Source organism: Dermacentor albipictus, chromosome 1 (genome assembly GCF_038994185.2).
Source record: "Dermacentor albipictus isolate Rhodes 1998 colony chromosome 1, USDA_Dalb.pri_finalv2, whole genome shotgun sequence".
NCBI lineage: Eukaryota > Metazoa > Arthropoda > Arachnida > Ixodida > Ixodidae > Dermacentor > Dermacentor albipictus.
In genome coordinates this window covers 66,440,102-66,459,901 of record NC_091821.1, presented here as the reverse complement: position 1 = coordinate 66,459,901, position 19,800 = coordinate 66,440,102, and the positions used below count along the sequence as shown (strand labels likewise).

Genomic DNA, 19,800 nt, shown 5'->3' with positions numbered 1-19,800 from the left:
TACTGATCATTATCTGGCAGCAGTGTGAGTCATGGGTGTGATACTGTCAAATCAGTGTGCCCCTGTTTTTCATTATATGACCCCACACATGCCTCAACAGAGCGTGCAAAAAATTCAGTCCATCAGAACAGAATGGCTGTCATCCATGAATTAAAAAAAGTGGGTGCCCTGACATTGTAAGAATAAAGTGGGGCATTATCTCATTATTTCTTGCGTGGTTGTAAAAAAAGGAGGGGGGGGGGGGGCTCTGAGAGTGTATGAATAGAGTGTAGTGTTGAACCTGACTGCTTCCATAACAAACAAGCCTGGGGCACTTCTTAAAAAGAAGGTGCACTCATTCTTGTAAATATAAGTCTGTATCAGGTTATGTGTAGAACCAATTGCTTTTTTTTCCCTAAATGTATGCAGCTGTGAAGCTCTACGGCATATGTGTCAGGTTTTTATTCTGTTGTGCTTGCCGCTGCATTTGAAAGAAATTAATCAGTATGTATTTCTGCATTGATCCTTGATGTACAAAACACTTTCAAAGCACATTCTGGATACTAAAAACTACTTATGTGCTTCCTGAGGACTACAGAATAAGATAAACAGGAGTGCCAACTCTGCCGCCTGGCAGCGGATTTGCTCTGGAAAATCGTGAAACGTTGATGCTGGGCTTCTTGTTGGCTCTTTGTTTTCCTCTTCGACTTCCTAGTGTTAGCACATGCTTTCTTCTCTCCTTCCGAGCGCAGACAACTACTCTCCTCGAGCAGCGCCATCTGCTAAGGTGCGTGGAAACCATTTCCACAGCTTGCTTCTGGAGAATGGCGGCGGCAGCAGCGTGGAGCTGCTGGGATGGCGCACGACGAGCTTGTCATCTGCTAGAAACTCGGGCCCTCGGCATCTTGATTCAACAGCAATCAAACACAAAATTATATGTGCACAAATAAAAAAAAATGCAAATGAACACACGTCCATGCCTTTTGTGCACGTATGCAAAGCATTTGTACTTGTCCCTTAAGAAAGCACACAAAAAATTAAGTTGTACCAAAGGCATAGGATAAGTACATGCTTTTCACATCCGAACGTTTGTGCAGAAGTGAAGGTTATGTGCTACATACTTTTTGTATTTGGCACTTTGTTTATTATGTGTGATTATGTTTAATGATGCCCGATGGAATAAGGCATGTTGGTACTTGTGCTTGATAAGTTGGAAGACCAGAACAGTAATTGATGTAGTGTTTTGTGCCCCACTATAAATCTGAATATGGCAAAGGTTGGGAGTTTTTTGTCTTGACAGCATTATCTGATCTGCAGCTGCTGCAGTAATGGCGACAGAAAATTTCTGAAAGTGACTATTTAAAGCAAAAGACAAAATATGTATGAAATTTCGAGTAGCACCTGATTTTTGCTAAGTACTGCTGTGAGCATAAAGGGAATGTCCTATTAGAGAAAAAAAAAAGTGCCTTGATCGACTTTGATAAGGAGTCATTTCTAGGATTGTCAATAGAAGCCAGGCACATGTCTACGCCCCTACATCCACTCATGATGACCAGGAAGTCGAAAGCTTTTATGAAGACGTGGAATCGGCGATGGGTAAAGTCAAAACAAAATACACTGTACTGATGGGCGACTTCAATGCCAGGGTAGGCAAGAAGCAGGCTGGAGACAAGTTAGTGGGGGAATATGGCATAGGCTCTAGGAATAGCAGGGGTGAGTTATTAGTAGAGTTTGCAGAACAGAATAATATGCGGATAATGAATACCTTCTTCCGCAAGCGGGATAGCCGAAAGTTGCCGTGAAGGAGCCCGAATAGCGAGACTAGAAATTAAATAGACTTTATACTCTGCGTTAACCCTGGCATCATACAAGATGTGGACATGCCCGGCGAGGTGCACATAGGTGGTAGGAACTCGAATTAGCCTCAACTTGAGGAGGGAACGGAAGAAACTGGTACATAAGAAGCCGATCATTGAGTTAGTGGTAAAAGGGAAAATAGAACAATTCCGGATCAAGCTACAGAACAGGTATCCGGCTTTAACTTGGGAAGAGGAAAATGGTGTTGAACCAATAAACGACAATGTTATGGCCATCATTAAGGAGTGTGCGATAGAAGTTGGTGGTAACTCCGTTAGACAGGATACAATTAAGCTATCGCAGGAGACGAAAGATCAGATCAAGAAACGCCAATGTATGAAAGCCTCTAACCCTACAACTAGAATAGAACTAGCAGAACTTTTCAAGTTAACCAACAAGCGTGAGACAGCTGACATAAGGAAGTACAATATGGATAGAATTGAACATGCTCTCGGGAACGGAGGAAGCCTAAATGCCGTGAAGAAGAAACTAGGAGTAGGCAAGAATGAGATGTGTGCGGTAAGAGACAAAGCCAGGAATATTATTACTAATATGGATGAGATAGTTGAAGTGGCTGAGGAGTTCTATAGAGATTTATACAGTACCAGTGACACCCACGACGATAATGGAAGAGAAAATAGTCTAGAGGAATTTGAAATCCCACCAGTAACGTTGGAAGAAGTAAAGACAGCCTTGGGAGCTATGCAACGGGGCAAGGCAGCTGGGGAGGATCAGGTAACAGCAGATTTGTTCAAGGATGGTGGGCAGATTGTTCTAGAAAAACTGGCCACCCTGTATACGCAATGCCTCATGACCTTGAGCGTACCGGAATCTTGGAAGAACGCTAACATAGTTCTAATGCATAAGAAAGGGGACGCCAAAAACTTGAAAAATTATAGACCGATCAGTTTACTTTCCGTTGCCTACAAAGTATTTACTAAGGTAATCGCAAATAGAATCGGGAACACCTTAGACTTCTGTCAACCAAAGGACCAGGCAGGATTCCGTAAAGGCTACTCAACGATAGACCATATTCACACTATCAGTCAGGCAATAGAAAAATGTGCGGAATATAACGAACTCTTGTATATAGCTTTCGTAGATTACGAGAAAGCGTTTGATTCAGTCGAAACCTCGGCAGTCATGGAGGCATTACGGAATCAGGGTGTAGACGAGCCGTATGTAAAAATACTGAAAGATATCTGAAAGCCACCGTAGTCCTACATAAAGAAAGCAACAAAATCCCAATAAGGAAAGGCGTCAGGCAGGAAGATACGATTTCTCCAATGCTATTCACAGCATGTTTACAGGACGTATTAAGAGACCTGGATTGGGAACAATTGGGGATAAAAGTTGATGGAGAATACCTTAGTAACTTGCGATGCACCGATGATATTGCCTTGCTTAGTAACTCAGGGGACCAACTGCAATGCATGCTCACTGACCTGGAGAGGCAAAGCAGAAGGGTGGGTCTAAAAATTAATCTGCAGAAAACTAAAGTAATGTTTAACAATCTCGGAAGAGAACATCAGTTTACGATAGGTAGCAAGGCACTGGAAGTGGCAAGGGAATACATCTACTTAGGGCAGGTAGTGACCGCGGATCCGGATCATGAGACTGAAATAATCAGAAGAATAAGAATGGGCTGGGGTGCGTTTGGCAGGCATTCTCAGATCATGAACAGCAGGTTGCCATTATCCCTCAAGAGAGGAGTGTATAGCAGCTGTGTCTTACCAGTACTCACCCACGGGGCTGGAACCTGGAGGCTTACGAAAGAGGGTTCTACTTAAATTGAGGACGACGCAATGAGCTATGGAAAGAAGAATGATGGGTGTAACATAAAGGGATAAAATAAGAGCAGATTGAGTGAGGGAACAAACGCGAGTTAATGACATCTTAGTTGAAATCAAGAAAAAGAAATAAGCATGGGCAGGATATGTAATGAGGCGGGAAGATAACCGATGGTCATTAAAGGTTACGGACTGGATTCCAAGGGAAGGGAAGCGTAGCAGGGTGACGGCAGAAAGTTAGGTGGGTAGATGAGATTAAGAAGTTTGCATGGACAACATGGCCACAATTCGTACATGACCGGGGTAGTTGGAGAAGTATGGGAGAGGCCTTTGCCCAGCAGTGGGCGTAACCAGGCTAATGATGTTGATGACATGTCACTGACGCTGAATGCCAGGAGCAACCAAAGATGCTGATGTGAAAAGGCTGAAGGCCAAAAATTTGCCTACAACTGACACACTCTACATTCGTTCCCATATTCGGGCACATGCCATAATGGGAACTCTAAGCCATGCCTTCAAGAAGATTATCCCAACGATTTGTAGACTGGAGGCTACAGGGATCTGATCAGCGAAGAGAATGGTTTGAGTATGCCTTGCAATGGTGATTTTGCTGAAGAAAGTTGTATAAGCAGCACCACAGCATGAAATGACAGCGCAAACTCTATGAGCGCAAGTCAAAGTTCACTTCTGCCGCAACAATTTGTGCATCCAAAAAGAGTCAAGGATGGAACCGCCACAATATATGGATAGAACTAGGTTATACGAAAAGCATAGTGAGAAAAGCAAGCGAAGCGTCTGTCTACTTGAATGACGTTCAGATAAAATTCGCAGTAAAAGGCACCCTTGCCCTAAAAGCTTGTTTTCACTGTCTTCTGACAGGGAAAATAAACTTGAGACTGCACAGGCTACCATTATATCCCCCCCTCCCCCATTTTCTGGTTTTCTTTTTCACTCATAGCCTTCATATTTCGTTTATTTATTTATTTTGTTCCTGTGGCTAGCACATTTCCATGTACCTTCCTTAATAAGGTTGGCACTCTTTGGCCACTACTGGCCTTTGCGCCAATAAACTCCAATCATCATCATCATCCCTTAAGGCCTGGGCATGAAGCCTGTAAGGTGTAATGCAAGTAAATCAAATTAAATGACGTTTCATTTTCTATTATCTCTCCGCGAACCGTGATATTTATATGCGCTACTGGTGTCAGGGCATGCACTGAGCAGACGACTCTGCGAATGCGCAAGGAGGTGTGGGAGCATGGCCAAGCACGGCCGTGTGCCATTGCTATAGCAACGGCAGAGAGACCCAGGGTTGGCGCAGCCACACGCCCATTCTATCGGTTGATTGGAGCAGCCTCCTTGCTCCACATTTTTCTGCCATGCGTAGCGTTGTCTGTCAACTGTGATGTGAACTGGCAACAGGCGTTTCAGGATCTCTTCCAGACAAGCGGAGTCAGCGTTCCTCTCTGTTCTCTCTGATGACAACTAGGGATAGAAGATACTAAACTTCATCTTGTAATGCTACTAGCAATGTATCTTTTGATAGTGCCCATCCACGATCTTGGCATGCTGGTGAAACGCAAGGAAAGCAGGGGTGTTGGGTTTTATCTCTGTTCAGTAGGAATGGGTTCAGCCTAATAGGAGCAACAGTACTTTAGTTGAAATTAAAAATTTAAAAGTAGAACATAGCCATTTTAGAGTGAGGCCTTGCCATTAAAGAACCCCGTTTTTCCCAAATTCTTGCTGCAGATATTTCGCACTTGAAAAGACATAAAAACAAGAAATAGAAAGCCCAGTATTATGACTTCCATAAAAGAACTGTAGGACACACCTGTGAACCCACTTCTTGCTGCTCTTATTGACTAATTAAGGCATCTGTCAAGAATGTGTTGTTCATAAGTGTGTGCATCAGGAAGCGCAGTGTGGCCTGTCCCTATATTTAAGTGTAAAAATGATTTGTCAATTGTTTGTGATTTCACACATTAAGAAAACTAGCCCCTTGTAGTTGCAGTTGTGAGAACACAAGTTCATTAAAGAGGCCGTGCAACACCTTTTATGAAAAGTCTAAAGTCTGTCTGGTAGCTGCAGCATCGCCTCACGAATATTTCCAACAAAAACCTTGAATGTGCCTGGTGTTAACAGCATTATCAGCGTTCAAATGCTGATGCACCCTCGTCCTGGTGGCCTTTCCCTTCCTTTTATCATTACTACTGCGCTGAAAGCTTTAGGCACATGGAAAAATGTGCACAGTGTTCCACCAATCATTCTACTGTGTGTTGGTATTGACATGAACTCTTCTCAGGCCCCCTGATCTGAGAGACGCTAGTGGGCATTGCGCTAGAGAAACGCTAGTGGGCATTGCATGCCCACTAGCGTTTGGCATTTTTTCTTAAAAGGCCTGATTTTTAGAGCTCTTCTTTGATTGTCATATTGACACCAGATATTTTACAGGTTTTGTTTGCATTTAGCTTAGGGCAAAACAGATTTTAAGAAAGATACGAATACAGTTACTGAGCCATTTTTCATGGCCTGATTTTTCAGACCCGTCGATTATACAGATCTATCCGTGCAGCAGCAACACAAGCTTATAGAACCAATGTACAACATTAACCAAATCTTCCACTGCCATTACATGAATATTTCATTAATAAACCATAGACATCGCTATTTGTCTATCATTCTTATCACTCTTGCTGACACTTTATAGCAGGGTACCTGTTCATATAGCATCCTTACAAAGCAAAGTCTGAAAATGTTTAATAGACAGTGTATTGAGTAGTCGAACAATCTTTAGTATTCTTCACCAAATTTTAGGCTTCTAGTACAGTATTTTTTTTTTTTAATTTCAAGATTCACAGCTCTGGTATTGTAACAGGGGACATATAGCACACTAATGAGATGTTATAAAGACGTCTGCATGTGCAGTTAAATTAACAAAGACTAGAGGAAGAACAGGACATGACAGGTCATTGTAATAGTGATTTAACACGAGAGATTTGCCCTGTGGTAAAGGACTTCGGGCAGATGTGTCCGCTGTAGCATTGGTAATGTCATATAGTTCTGTGCACCCACTGTAGTAGCCCAGTGGCTATGGCATTGTGCTACTCAGCTCGAGGTCATGGGTGCAATCCTGGCTGCGGTGGCCACATTCTGGTTCCATTCTGGTGGCTGCATTCTGTTGGGGGTGGAATGTAACAATGCTCTTGCACCGTGCATTGGGTGCATGGTAAAACATCCCAGGTGGTCAGGAGTTCCCCCTCTACAACATGCCTCATTAATCGAATCGTGGTTTTGGTGCATAATTCTTCAGAATTAATTTTTTTCTGTATTTTTCTGTGCAATCGTGCGGTGCCACTGCCTCACCATTGATGAATTTCCTCTGCATTTGGTTCTGCCAGAGGCACTACTACTAGTACTTAGCCATGTCCTAAAGAAACAGAATGGCAAATGGACTGTTATGTTTATCGTTATATATCGGTATGCATGAAAAGTGGTGGGGATTTCATGAAGTTGAAGGAAACGGGAGGTGTCTTGAACAGAAGTGTTGAAAGCGCAATGCTGCCAGCATTGAGCTGCCGGTAGAGTTGCTAGTAACCACTCGTCCTGTTCGCTCCTTCGTCTTGCGTTCTGTTCGAAGTTGCGGTTCTTTTCCTTTTAAACAGGACTAATATTGGGCTGAGATGTTTGCAATGGCATTGTCTGGCGACTTAGCAAGTTTATTTACCAAGCTCAAAAACATGTTGCAGGTCTTCTAGCATGTTACGTGTTCTTGTGACGTGGTATCAGAGGAATGAGTGCATTATTGAATTGCATTTTATGTATTGAGCCATTTGATAAGATATAAGCATGCTTTGCACAGAGCGTAAAGTTTTGCGGCCCTCTGAAACTGCTGCCACTATCTGATATGCCAGAACAGTAACAAAGTCTCATTTCTAAAACCTTATTTTTAGTGTCCTCGGTAATGCTTGACTCTGAGATGCAGGAATTTTCTAATATTGCAAAATACAAGCATAAAAGAATATACCACTAATTTATTGGGAATATTTTTACTTGGAACAGATTTATTTTAAATCACCTGTGACAGATACTGCTGCTCTACCTTTCCAAGTGACCTTTTCGAAGAGGCAAAATTATCAATGAAAAGTCTCAGTGTACAGGTACCTAGTTAAAAAAATTCACTGATTAACTTTCTAATTATCTCATTTAGCGCTTAAAGAACATATCGCAAAGGCATTATCGAAACTGAAGGGCACGGAATTTATGTTTGCTTAGCAGAAATTCTAAGGCTAGCACCACTGTCGATATTCCCATCCTTAAAGCAGGCTATGAAATACATCACTGTTTCAGTTAACAGTTTCCCACAAGTTTCCCTCTTGCAGTTCAGGACGATCTAGAGTGCCAATGCATTTCTTTACCAGATTTTAAGGATGGATTAGCTCGAAGTAGTGCTAATCTTAAAATTTTTGGTAAGCAGACATGACTTCACTACTGCTCAACTTGAATTTTGCTATTCCATATGCCTGTAAGTGAATAATTAAAAAAGGTAATTAGTGAATTTTCATTATCTATTTGGAGATGCAATTTGTCGTGAAGTAATGTCTGCACCTTGAGGTGATCAACTTGAACAGGCTGAATTGGACTATATGCTCCAAGTGATTTTTAAAGAGCCTGTTCAAACTGGAAAAAAAAAAAAGAAATGGTATACTAGTGCACACACTGCCTGTGTGTGCCCAGTATGTTCCTTCATGTTTATATTTTTTTTCTGTTCGGAAGTTTTTTATGCCAAACATGAACCATCTACCTAAATGAAGCTGCTCCTACTGCTGAGGTCCTATGTTGAACTTATGTTGTGTAAACACCATCATGCAGCCTCCATTTGCAAGCCATTGAGTGACTACGAAGTGGACGAATTCGTTTGCGCCGTCTGCAACAAGAGCTTTCCAACGCGGCCACGTTGTCAGCGCCATGTGTGGAGCCACCTTCACCCGGCAGACAGCATCCTCAAGTCCTTCAAGTGTCCAGCATGCATTAAGGCTTTCTCCAGCCGTTGGGCACTGCGTTTCCATTACAAGGCGAAGCACCTGGGCCGCAAGCATGTGTGCTCACATTGCGACGTGGGTTTTGATACGTCTACAGCGCTTTCCCTACATGTGCGTCGCATGCACACTGTCTGCCTTTGTGTGTACACATGCGAGTACTGCCTGCACATGTTCGAGCGACGTTCCGCTTATAACATGCATGTGGCTAGCAAGCATGAAGATGGGACAGTCACGATGCTAAGCAGTTTCCCTGAAGTTGAACTTCGCTGCTCCCATTGCCCCAGCTTCATCACATCTTCCGACCTGGTACTCACTCGGCACCTACAAAGCATGCACCCCGATGTCGAGGCATTTGGTTGCAGGATGTGCTCACTCGTGTTTCAGGTTCGTATAAAATGGTGGAATCAAGTAAAAAGGGCTTTTAAGTGGGATACAGATGAAAGACAATAGGGGTGGACAAACAGTAGTGTTTGAGACCAAATCGAACATGAATCGAATAGTGCTAGAAATGAATTGATTCAATTATAAAATATTTTTCTAATAGTCGGCAAAGAATGTATACCCTTCACAGCATTATATCAGGCACGTTTTACATCCTGGTATCCACAACATTTGAAAGTTTGCCATTACAATGCACATTATAAAACATACTTTATCCTTCAATCATCCTTATCATCGTATCATATCATCATCAGTCATCATATCATCCTTCAATGTACCTCATATGATTCAATGTATTTCATATTTCATATGCACTTTGAACGTATTTAATTACATTACTGTATGAACGTATTCCCTCCTGCCTGGGTCACAAGTTGGCCTGCAGTATTCTGTAAATAAATAAAATAAAATACAAAGTACAAAGAGAGCTTTAGGAATAGCTAGGCAGTTTGCAAACTCAATGCACCTGGAAGCATACGCAGTCATGCATTATCATACTTATAAAGTTTATAAGGGTAACCTTGTGGGCCAATGAACATTTGTGTATGCCTTCATGACCAAACCAGAAATGCAAATGCATATTATCTGCGGTGGTGACAGAGCACAAAAAAACTTTTTCTCTAGTACGAATGGTTGTACAGATAGTGCCTTCATTGTATCAAGTATTTTGCAATTAAACATATTCAGGCTTCATCTGATGAGAAGACATAGGTGCTGCATCTGTAAATAGTACAAAACAATATCCACTGCTGAATGCCATGTTTAAAAAACATTTCTTTTTTTTTTGTGATTGATCATGATTTTGCTGGAAGAGTTGGCTTCATGAGCAACTTAGCATGCTTATGCTAAGTTGCTCATGTTGCTTACGTTATGTTCACTCTGGATGGCATTAAAGTCATTGCATTTTTGCTTCAATTTCATTTTTTAATGCACCTAATGATGTTAAGTTAAAAAAAAACTATAAGAAAATTATTTAGATTTTCGAATAATTACTATTTGATTATTATTATTTGTTATTGAAAAGTTTCTCAAGTATTCGCACACGTGTTTGTAGCACCTTTTCGTTTAGCATAGGGGACCAGTTTACTCATATCTCTTTGTCTATGCCATGTTTTCTTCTTGAAGTGCCAACCAAGAAGCATATGTGAAGGGAAAGCGTGGTGTTCTAGTAGGTGGACCCTAGGCAGTTGTTTTTGGTCAATGAAAAACAGTTTTAAATATCAGTTCTGCAGATGAAAAATCTAAAAAGTTGTTCAGGTAAATAATAAACACAATGTTTTCTTTATGTGCTATGAACAATGATGGTAGTGCTATGCCAATTGTGCCAAACTGTGCTGTGAAGGAAGTGCTTCTAAATGCTGCACCAAATTGTCGCTTATTGCATGTATTACGTTACATCTGCCCCGGAACTCACCTTCTCTGATTATTCTAGCTGAAAAAATAATGAATTAAGAAAAAAATGTGTTCAACTTTGTTGGTGCTGAAGTACATGAGCATAATTTAGGGTGCGGGACCCCCCTCCCTTTCTGGGTCCAGCAGTATCTGTGCAGAACACAGCAATGCTGTGGGGAAATCCGAATAATTGGAGCGGGTGCAAAAAATCTATCAGCTTCGGGCAAACTGCAATAGCACCACTACTTTGTCTAGTTGGCTGAAATACATGTTTTTTCACTTATTTTAACACAATAGTGTTAATGGCCTCGTGTCACAGAAAATCCGGTGATGGCACTGCCGCCGGCATCTTTGGCCGAGAAAATCATTTCAAACCACGCATCCCGATCCACGCAGGCCCTCTGCATGCCACATACGTGTTACTGAACTCATTGCATTTCTCAGCGTAAATTGTGTCATAAAACTTGTTAAGCACGACTTGCACACAACCTACAGACATGGTAGTGTGGGATTGAAATTTGAATATAAGCGAAAACATAATTCTGTTGCGTGAAAACTCAAACACAAAGACCTTTTAACATGGTAGTGTTCTCCAGCTGCCGTTTGAGGTCTTAATAAGAGCAAAGCAGCTCGCTTGGTTCCTTGCAGCACCAAAAAAGAAAAAAGAAGAACCACAAAGCTCACCTTCGTGCTCGTATAGCACGAAGTATAGCATCATTTTCCGCTAACTGCACGCTGAACTTTCTTTTTGCACCAGAGCAATTAAGTTACTGCTCCAAAGCAATGTTTCCTTGCTCCAAACAGCAAATTTTCTTCTCAGAAAGCATGCATTTCAGCTCCGAACGATACCCGCCGCGGTTTCTTAGTGGCCACGATGTTGGGCTGCTAAGCACGAGGTCGCGGGATCGAATCCCAGCCACGGCAGCTGCATTTCGATGGGAGCAAAATGCGAGAACACCTGTTCACTTATATTCAGGTGCATATTAAAGAACCACAGGTGGTCCAAATTTCCGGAGTCTCCCACTGTGGCATGCCTCATAATCAGATCGTGCTTTTGGCACGTAAAATCCCGTGAGTTAGCTCTGAACTGCGATTCTTCCTGCTTCAAAAACTGCTCCAAAATACCAAGTGCCACTTCCATCTCTGTGTAAAGATAACATTATGGCCTCTATTTCCCGCCAAATGGCGATATCATGATTGTAGTTTCACCAGAAAAGTCTGGCTTCCTGAGCAATGCAGCTATATATGTATATAGTATGTACAATACAAAGAAAAACAGCATCCACTTGTTTGCTCATTTAGGGTAGTAAGACAGGCTGTTACAAGCACCGTAAATAACAAAAGTTTACTGCAGTGCAGCAAAAGTGGAGGTACACTGTAACATTTGTCACTGCTTTTGGTGAATATAATAAGCTTCACAAATCTTACGAGTGAGCTGCACATGGTGCCAACCTAAATTTTGCATTTTTTAACCTAGGTATTGTACTGGTCAAACTGGCCAATGCATAAATAACAGTGTTGGGGAACATGCACACTTGCTCAAGAGATCTGTTGTGAATCACTTGTCAGAACTCTAACATATGTTATTCTGAATTAATGTTTGAACAATATGCAACAGTACCCCCGCATCACACTCATGAAAATTCAGAAGCCTGGCATATTCATCAAAAGCAGCAACTTATCTTGCAGTGGAGCTTCCCTTTTGCTGCACAGCAGTAACATTTTTATTTATGGAGCATGTGACAGCTCACCCTACAACAGCGACGACATAGCTGTTGTTTTCTTATGTATTGTATGTGCTTCTTATATAATACCTATTCTTTTTTAGTTTGAATATATTTTTAAAGAATTGCATATGACACTTTATCAGGGGCATTTATGGTGGAAGTGTAAATTGCCTACACGAGGAATTTGAATGTCCAGGTAGCTAAAGAAAAATACTCGTAAATTAACCGTCTAATTATTCACATTAAGACATGTGTTACTATTGCAGAATTGAAGCCGAGCAACATAGAATTCATGTTTATCAGAAATTCTAACACTAGCACCACCATCGAGATATCCAACCTTAAAGTGTGCTAAAACATATTGATATGTGTAATCAATTGAATGCGTGATGTGAATTGTGTAGTATGTTCTGTGTAGTACGTGGTTGTCCTCAGAGAGCCACAGTTCTCTTAGCCAGTGGACTCATGGCAGCACCTTGCGGTGGCCGCGGTATCTACGCCATGTAGCCGACCGCAGCTTGATGTCAGCTATCGGCCAGTAGCAGCCGTCTAAGGAAATGACAAAGTAGTGCGTCCAGAAGAGAGTGAGCACAAGACCTTCTGTTGAAAAGAAAGTGTTTGAGTCAAAAGTGACCTCGTGATCCACTTGCGAGCTCCGTGCACCATGTACGGCAGCAAAACTTGGCTGAGATGTGCACAGCAGTGTATGCTACCTGCGGACTATGTTATTTCAACAAACCCGTGGGGTGGTTCAGGGCTCCTTTGAGGGCTGTGTGCATCTTTCTTATCTTCGTCATGTTTGTGTTGTTCATTCTTGATTCTGCAATGCATGTCAAACCCTGCACAACATTCTTCTGAAATTCCGAAGTCTGTTTGTTGCTTTATGTCTGTTTCTCCTAGTACTTTGAGTGAACTGATTTCCTTTGTAAGTGTCATAGCATTCCTCTTGTGATGACAATGCAAACTACACAAAACTTACTCCTCAGACTTAGAGTTACATGGTGTCAACTTCAGTTTGAAGGATGTGCTTTTATTCTGGAGAGAGAGAAAAGGGTGAGGCACTGTGCAAACTTTTTGTCTCGCCAAAAGTTTGTGTACAGGCTGTGGGGTGGAGATGTTAACTATAAACCATACTGGCCACTTCAGCTTTCTCACTGAAATACTATCAAATTATTAAGTAATGCAGTCGAGCGCCTTTATAACGAAATGACCTGCATAATAAAGGAAGAATGCTGTCCCAGTTCTATTGCGAGCTGTGCGATGCCCAACCTTTACAATGAAGTGACTTGTATAACAAATGATTTGGGACTCCCTAAGCACTTTGTTATAAAGGCGTTCGACTGTACAAACAGAAATGATTATTTTTACTGCAAGGTCAGATAAATAGTAGTCTCAGAAATGTTGTAGAAATTATACAGCATTTGCGTGCCTATCATGAGTTATTCTTGGTCTGTAGGACTACAGAGATGCCTTTCTAATCTAAGAATGGAGTTTTAACTGTAGGTTAAACTCTTGTAATGAGGCCCACCACTGTGAACCAGTAGATTAAATGGGCTTGAAAGGAACTGATTAAAACAGATATAGGCACTTGCCCAGAAATAATCTTAAGTTAAATCAACAGCAAAGTCACTGTCACCTTGGTTTGTTTTTCATTGCAGGAGCAAAGAGAGCGAGAGGAGCATGAGCAGACTGTGCACACAGTTAAGCTTAACCGCCTTGGCAGTCAGTGCATCTACTTCTGTCGCATCTGCGACAAGGCCATCACCACACTTAGTGGCCTTGCCTGTCACCTTCGAGTGCACTTGGGTCAGCGTGAAAAGTTGTTCTTGTGCCCCACATGTGGTGCACAGCTTGCCACTGCTACCACACTTCGTATACATATGATGTTGCACGAGGAAAGCCCTTGGCTTCAATGCCCCCACTGCCCCCGTCAGTTCCATCTCCGCATCTATCTGCGCAAGCATCTAAGGCGGGCCCACAATGCACACCTACGCCGCACCTGTTCACACTGTGGAAAAAAATTTGTGACCACCAAGGAGGTTTGCAGGCACCTAGCTACTGTGCACATTAGTGACCTCTCGCAGGACGAAATGGCACTTCTCTCCAAGCTGAAAAAGTACTCCTGTGAGCTGTGCCCATTTGAGACATACAGTAACAAGGGTTTGCACACACACATGTCAAACCACCCAGAGGCACGGTGGCTCAAATGCAGCCGATGCCCATACTACTACCCAACTGAGGCAGAGCTGCTTGCTCACGAAGCACGGTCACACAAGACGGCTCCATGCAAACGCCCTTGTCCATTGTGCCCACGGATTTTCTACTCGAAGGCTTTATTTGATGAACATACCAAGCTGCATGCAGACGGTAATGGCTTAAAGTGCCTGCATTGTGACAAGGTGTTCAGAACAATCCCGCAACTGGAACGGCATACAGAGCGCCACGACCCAACCCTCACTCAAAGATGTGGAGACTGTGGACGCACATTTAGCTCTATACAGAGCTTACAGGTGAGGAAGCCATTTAGATGTTATTTGCAAAGTTTGACCTTGTTGCAATTGTTAAATGCCTGTGTCATAGAATTGCAGATATAATTTGTGGTGCTTTAGAGCTTATTTAGTAAAAATGAGGCCACATGCATCCTGTGGTGAGAGCTACCATATTGTGGTTTCTCTGTACAGAAGGGATAGGTTGCCATATGCAAGCCTGGTTTGCATATGCTGTTTTTAGATTAGAATTGTCGGCCTGGAAGTATCTCAAGCTTCCATTGAAGTAGTGACACATGGCATGACTACAAACACCAATCCTCTACGGGTGAAATATCCTGCCCTGGTAATGAAAAGAAATCTGAAGCAAGAGAAATGGCAACTATTGGTAGTCTGGGCTTTTGTCAAATGCCACCGAATAGGTTCTCGATCTATCTCCTGCTAAGATTCGGGACCTCCTTGGTAGGGGGCCTTTGAGGTATGCTTCAGAGGCTGTGGAGGTAAACTGTAGCTTCAATCCCTCAGCCGTCAAAAATTTCAGGTGGCCGATTCCACCTTTTCTGCTTGATCTGGTATGAAGAGACGGGCATAACTTATGCATTACATCATTGTGATGAAAATTATAATAGTTTATTTTCTCCTTATTGTACTGCATTGTGATTGTGCATGGGAATGTTCCTCGCCAAACATTTGCATTCCATTAGCTTGATCTTGTAAAACGGCACACTCTGGGCCTTTTTAAGAGGCATAAGGTGGGGGTGATGTGCAGTTTGATTCACACATGCGCCAGTTTCTGCACCAATTCAGGGTGCTCTGCACCACAGCGCTTGATCCTCTGGTGCTTATGTGAGGCCCTGCTTTGTGGTCCTCAGTTGTGGAATAAGCCAGAAGTGGTGCCATTATGGTGCAGAACATCTGCATCTAATGGCAAGCTGGTGTAGCTTGGTTGCAAGGGGACTTGCAGATTGTGCTCACTGACTTGGGGTTTGTCGACAGAATGTGCACTTACAGAGGATCTGTGAAGGGTTTCTAAACATTCAATAATGTTCCTACATAGCTGCAATTGTCCACCAATTAGAAATTTTTTGTCTTGCTACTTACCGATGTGTTTTTAAGAATGCGTTAGATTTGTTTTCTTATTTGCACTGTCACATCGAAAAAATAAAAAAGAAAGCAGTAGTTTTATGCAAAATCTTAGTAGACATACCTTAAGAACAGTGTCAGTTCAGAGAAAGCACTTAAGTGCCCCCAACGTTTTCCAAATGAAATCTTTAGCTGATGCTGTACTCTGCAAAGGTCACTCAAGTCAGCATGACGTTATACAGTCGAATGGCTCTGCAATGAATGCTTCCACAGGGAAATGGCCTGTATAATGAAAGATTCCGTATGTCCTAGCCGAAGTCTTATCTACCATATGTATTGTGAACACCTCTACAGTGAAGGCCACTACGTACAATGAATTTGCCTGTACAATTAAGGAGTATAGACATCCTCGAGGGCTGATCTTTTTCTTTACAACAAATGCACTTAGCAGTGTTGCCACTTCCCCCTTTATTGTTCTTATTCTTTGTTCTTTACCATTGCTTTTGTTTAGGGAATATGTGGTCATAGACTGATGTGCTTGGCCTGCTCCCCATCCTATTAGCTGTTTCCAAAAAGACCATCCTTGGGGCACATGACAAAGACAAGCATTAAAAGTACCTTCATATTACAGCTTGCAGAATTGTTAATCATGGTGAGTTAAAGCTACATCATATAGCCTTCCATGGTAACAAGAGTTGAGGATTGTGAGAACGTAACCGAAGCTGCAAAAAGCACATTGCAGAATGTCTTTCCCAATAAGCTAAATTTCACTTACCTGCGCTTGCAGATTTTGTGATGACAGATACAGCCGCATAATCTTCTTTTGTATAGTTAAACAAGTAGGCACCAAGTCAAATCAAAGATACTTAAAATTAGTGCATATTGAAATGTACATAGTGATGTTATCACGTGGAAGTGACAGTTGTAGGCGGGCAGTTGGGTCACAGGCAACAAGGAACTTAAAAGATGAAAATTGTTTATTGGGTGAACTTGTGCTTGCAACAGAAATGTAACACTGCAGCAACAATAGCAGTATTCTTACAGCACTGGGAGGCAATCATAGAATCAAATAAATTGGTTAATAATAGGCCGTGTACTTATTTGCTGTCATATTGTGCAACATGGAACAATTAACCAGTGGTCCTGTCAATTTCTTAATGCACTATGTACACTGCTTATCGTGCTCATCGTGCTGGCTACTACGCTCATGTTGTAGCAGTGCGATACCCATGCCTGTCTCGTGCAGAGCGAACAAAAGCTTAATAACAGCATAATAACATGGAAAACATGCTATCATATGAGAAGAAAAAAACATCACAAGAAGCACATGTGGCAGCACAATTCTGAAGTATTAGGTAGATTGTAATCTCCAGTCACAGCATTTGCTTTATTTACAAATCATAAACATTTTATCAAGGTCAGTGAGCACATATAGTGGCATAATAAATGCAAAGCAACATAGGTATGCAGTCTACCGATTCTTTAACGGTACCGAGTGAGGAGTGACTGGCCAGCCGGTTAGCGCCTTCTAATTGTGCTGCGAAGAAATGACATCAGCAAGCGTAGCGCATACGCACCAAGTTCACTGGAAGCCGTTATCTCCGATAAGCCGAGGAGCTTGCACAAAGTTAATCTTGCAAGGGGCTGTGTTGTGCCAGTGAAAAGAGCCTAGCAGACGAAACTTGCACTTCTAGTGAACTGGTGCGCATGCGCTGCTCTTGCTGATCTTGTCGCTTCACGTTTTTAGAAGGTGCTGACCGGCCGGCCAGTGGACACTTGTGCGGTAGTGTTGCAGAATCGATAGACTTTACATACTGTGTTGGCCATGAACAGCCTCTAGGATTTGCAGATAGGTTCTTCTTTTGCATCGCTTGTCATGGCTGATTACGGCCTTTGATGTTGCTAAGGTAGTTCATGGTACTACATACCAATGTTGCGACCATGGGTCCGAAGATGTGAAATGCTCGTTCACCATGGGAGGAGTGAGGGAACGTGGGGCTGGGCCTGACATCTGGGGTGCTTAAAACAAACGTTAATATTAAGGCGAAAGCTATAAGTGGCTCGTTGCAATGGCTCATACTTCAGAAATCATGAGCCATTCCATTCTGTGTAGGTGGTTGACCAGCGAAGGTGTTTAGCATACGACATGGAGATGACACATAATTTTGAAGAAAGGTACGAACTCATTTATTGTCTTGATGGGTGGTCACCATGACGAAAGGTACACACACTCATTTATTGTCTTGACCAGTGCGCGTTATTTCACTCGCAACTGCAACCACATTCTTTGATAATGTCAAATTGATACACGTACGCCGCTGGGGGGTCAGTTGGGCCGAATCCATGTGGCATCGCAAGGGATATGTCTGCAACACTGAATGTGTAAACCGCTCTCCTTTCGGTACCGACATATCCACATTGAAATCACCAACAACGACAACAGGGATACTGCCATCGCAGCTTATTCACACAAAGTGAGTAGCCATGAACCTTATGGGACTATGAGTCATTGCATTTTTTGCTTGCTTACAGGGGTATGAGCCGTTGCTCATGGGGGTATGAGCCATTGATGATGACAGTTTCTGACATGCTGTTCTGTATGTTGTATGTGTGACTAGAAAGAATTTAAGCACTGTTTGCTTCATTTTACTAAGTGCTTGTAACCTCTGCCTTATGGGTGTATGAATGCTTACGGGGATATAAGCCATTGATGATGATAGTTTTTGTTCATGGAGAACAAAATGCACAGAATCCTAGCCATATACAGCTTCGCTGTAAAACGTGGCATCTAGTTGAGTAGTACAAAAAATGTCATCATCAGCAATGGCTCATACACCCGTAAGCAAGCAAAAAATGCAATTGCTCATATTTTTAAGGCAGAGGCTACAAGCACTCAGCAAAGTGAAGCAAACAGTGCATACATACATTGAAACAATCCATAGAACACAGCGAACAGCATATGTTTCAATAAAGAACATGCTCAAAACAAGCATCCGAACCATCAATAAAGCATTGCTTACCCCCTTCGTAAGTATGCTGCAACCAAGGTTGCTCGCCAAGCAAGAATTGAGGTGCGACGTGTGAAGCGGCAGGTGCGAGGCATTCAACCACGAGTGCTGCTTTCCCCTGTTGAGAGGATGCAGCGTAAAGTCAAAGACAAAAGTCATTGGCATGAGTCTGACCTCATTATACGGGCACGTGAAGCTGCAGCTAAGCGTCAAAAACAAGCCGAAGAAGCCGAACTGTGAAAGTAGCAGCACGATAATGTGAGACAGCAATGTAGAGAGGAGGCCGAAGCTCGCAGACAACGGCTTGCCACACGTGTACTTCGTGCTGTGGTTCATTACGTCTTGCAAGTCTGACCCCTCCTATTATATAACTTATGCATTGCCAAATGTGCAGCAGGCTTTCGCCTTCACGTGTTACAGGAGTTTAACATGCTGCCGAACTTTTTACATTTTGTTCAAGAATGATGATGAATACTGAAGGTAAGGTGATCCCGTTCACGTTCCAGCTGCAGATCGCTTTACCAAGCGCCCGTCTCCTCTTTTAACCCCTCGGTCGTCCTGGTTCCATCACCTTCCTCCAATCCGGCGTCAAGAGATGGATCACATCATTCCCTGCCAATCCAGAGGTTGGTAGCCCTTCTCCTCCATGGAAAGCTTGGCCCAAAATACACACACGTCATTGTGCATGAACAGGGAAAGAGGGAGGCACAATAAGCCCAACTCCGTCGTGGACATGGCAGTTTGGGCTGATGTCAGGTGACGGGAAGGAATGTCCCCTTGGAAAGTGCCCAAACCCTTCCTGGTGAAGCCCAATTGTTTGTCATGAATCGTTGCGGTTGGAGATTGCTCTGACGAGGTCGTTGGCTTGTTCATGATTGTCGCATCCACTGTGAGCGACTGGTTTCACGTGGTAAACAGCCAATCACAACACCACTGACATGTGCACCCATACCACGACCATGACGCTGGGAACCGAGTGCACTGAGCAGTCAATTGGA

The 19,800-nt window shown here is 42.7% G+C and overlaps 1 protein-coding gene across 11 annotated transcripts in view; it reads left to right on the top strand.

Moving 5' to 3' along the window:
* Positions 1-19,800, top strand: part of LOC139047749 (zinc finger protein 595-like) — an 80,786-nt gene that overhangs the window by 45,153 nt on the left and 15,833 nt on the right. For 6 of the 11 annotated variants that reach the window (XR_011507352.1, XR_011507356.1, XR_011507350.1 and 3 more), the window contains one exon: positions 732-1,245. Coding sequence is in view for 4 of the 11 variants with exons in the window: in XM_070521776.1 (XP_070377877.1) it covers positions 8,496-9,049; positions 13,884-14,735; positions 16,306-16,356 (1,457 nt within the window). In the remaining 7 variants the exon portion in view is untranslated. Of the gene's footprint in view, positions 1-731; positions 1,246-8,495; positions 9,050-13,883; positions 14,736-16,305; positions 16,372-19,800 lie in introns of those variants that run through there. The other 5 variants (XM_070521773.1, XM_070521770.1, XM_070521785.1 and 2 more) reach the window with 3 other exon arrangements.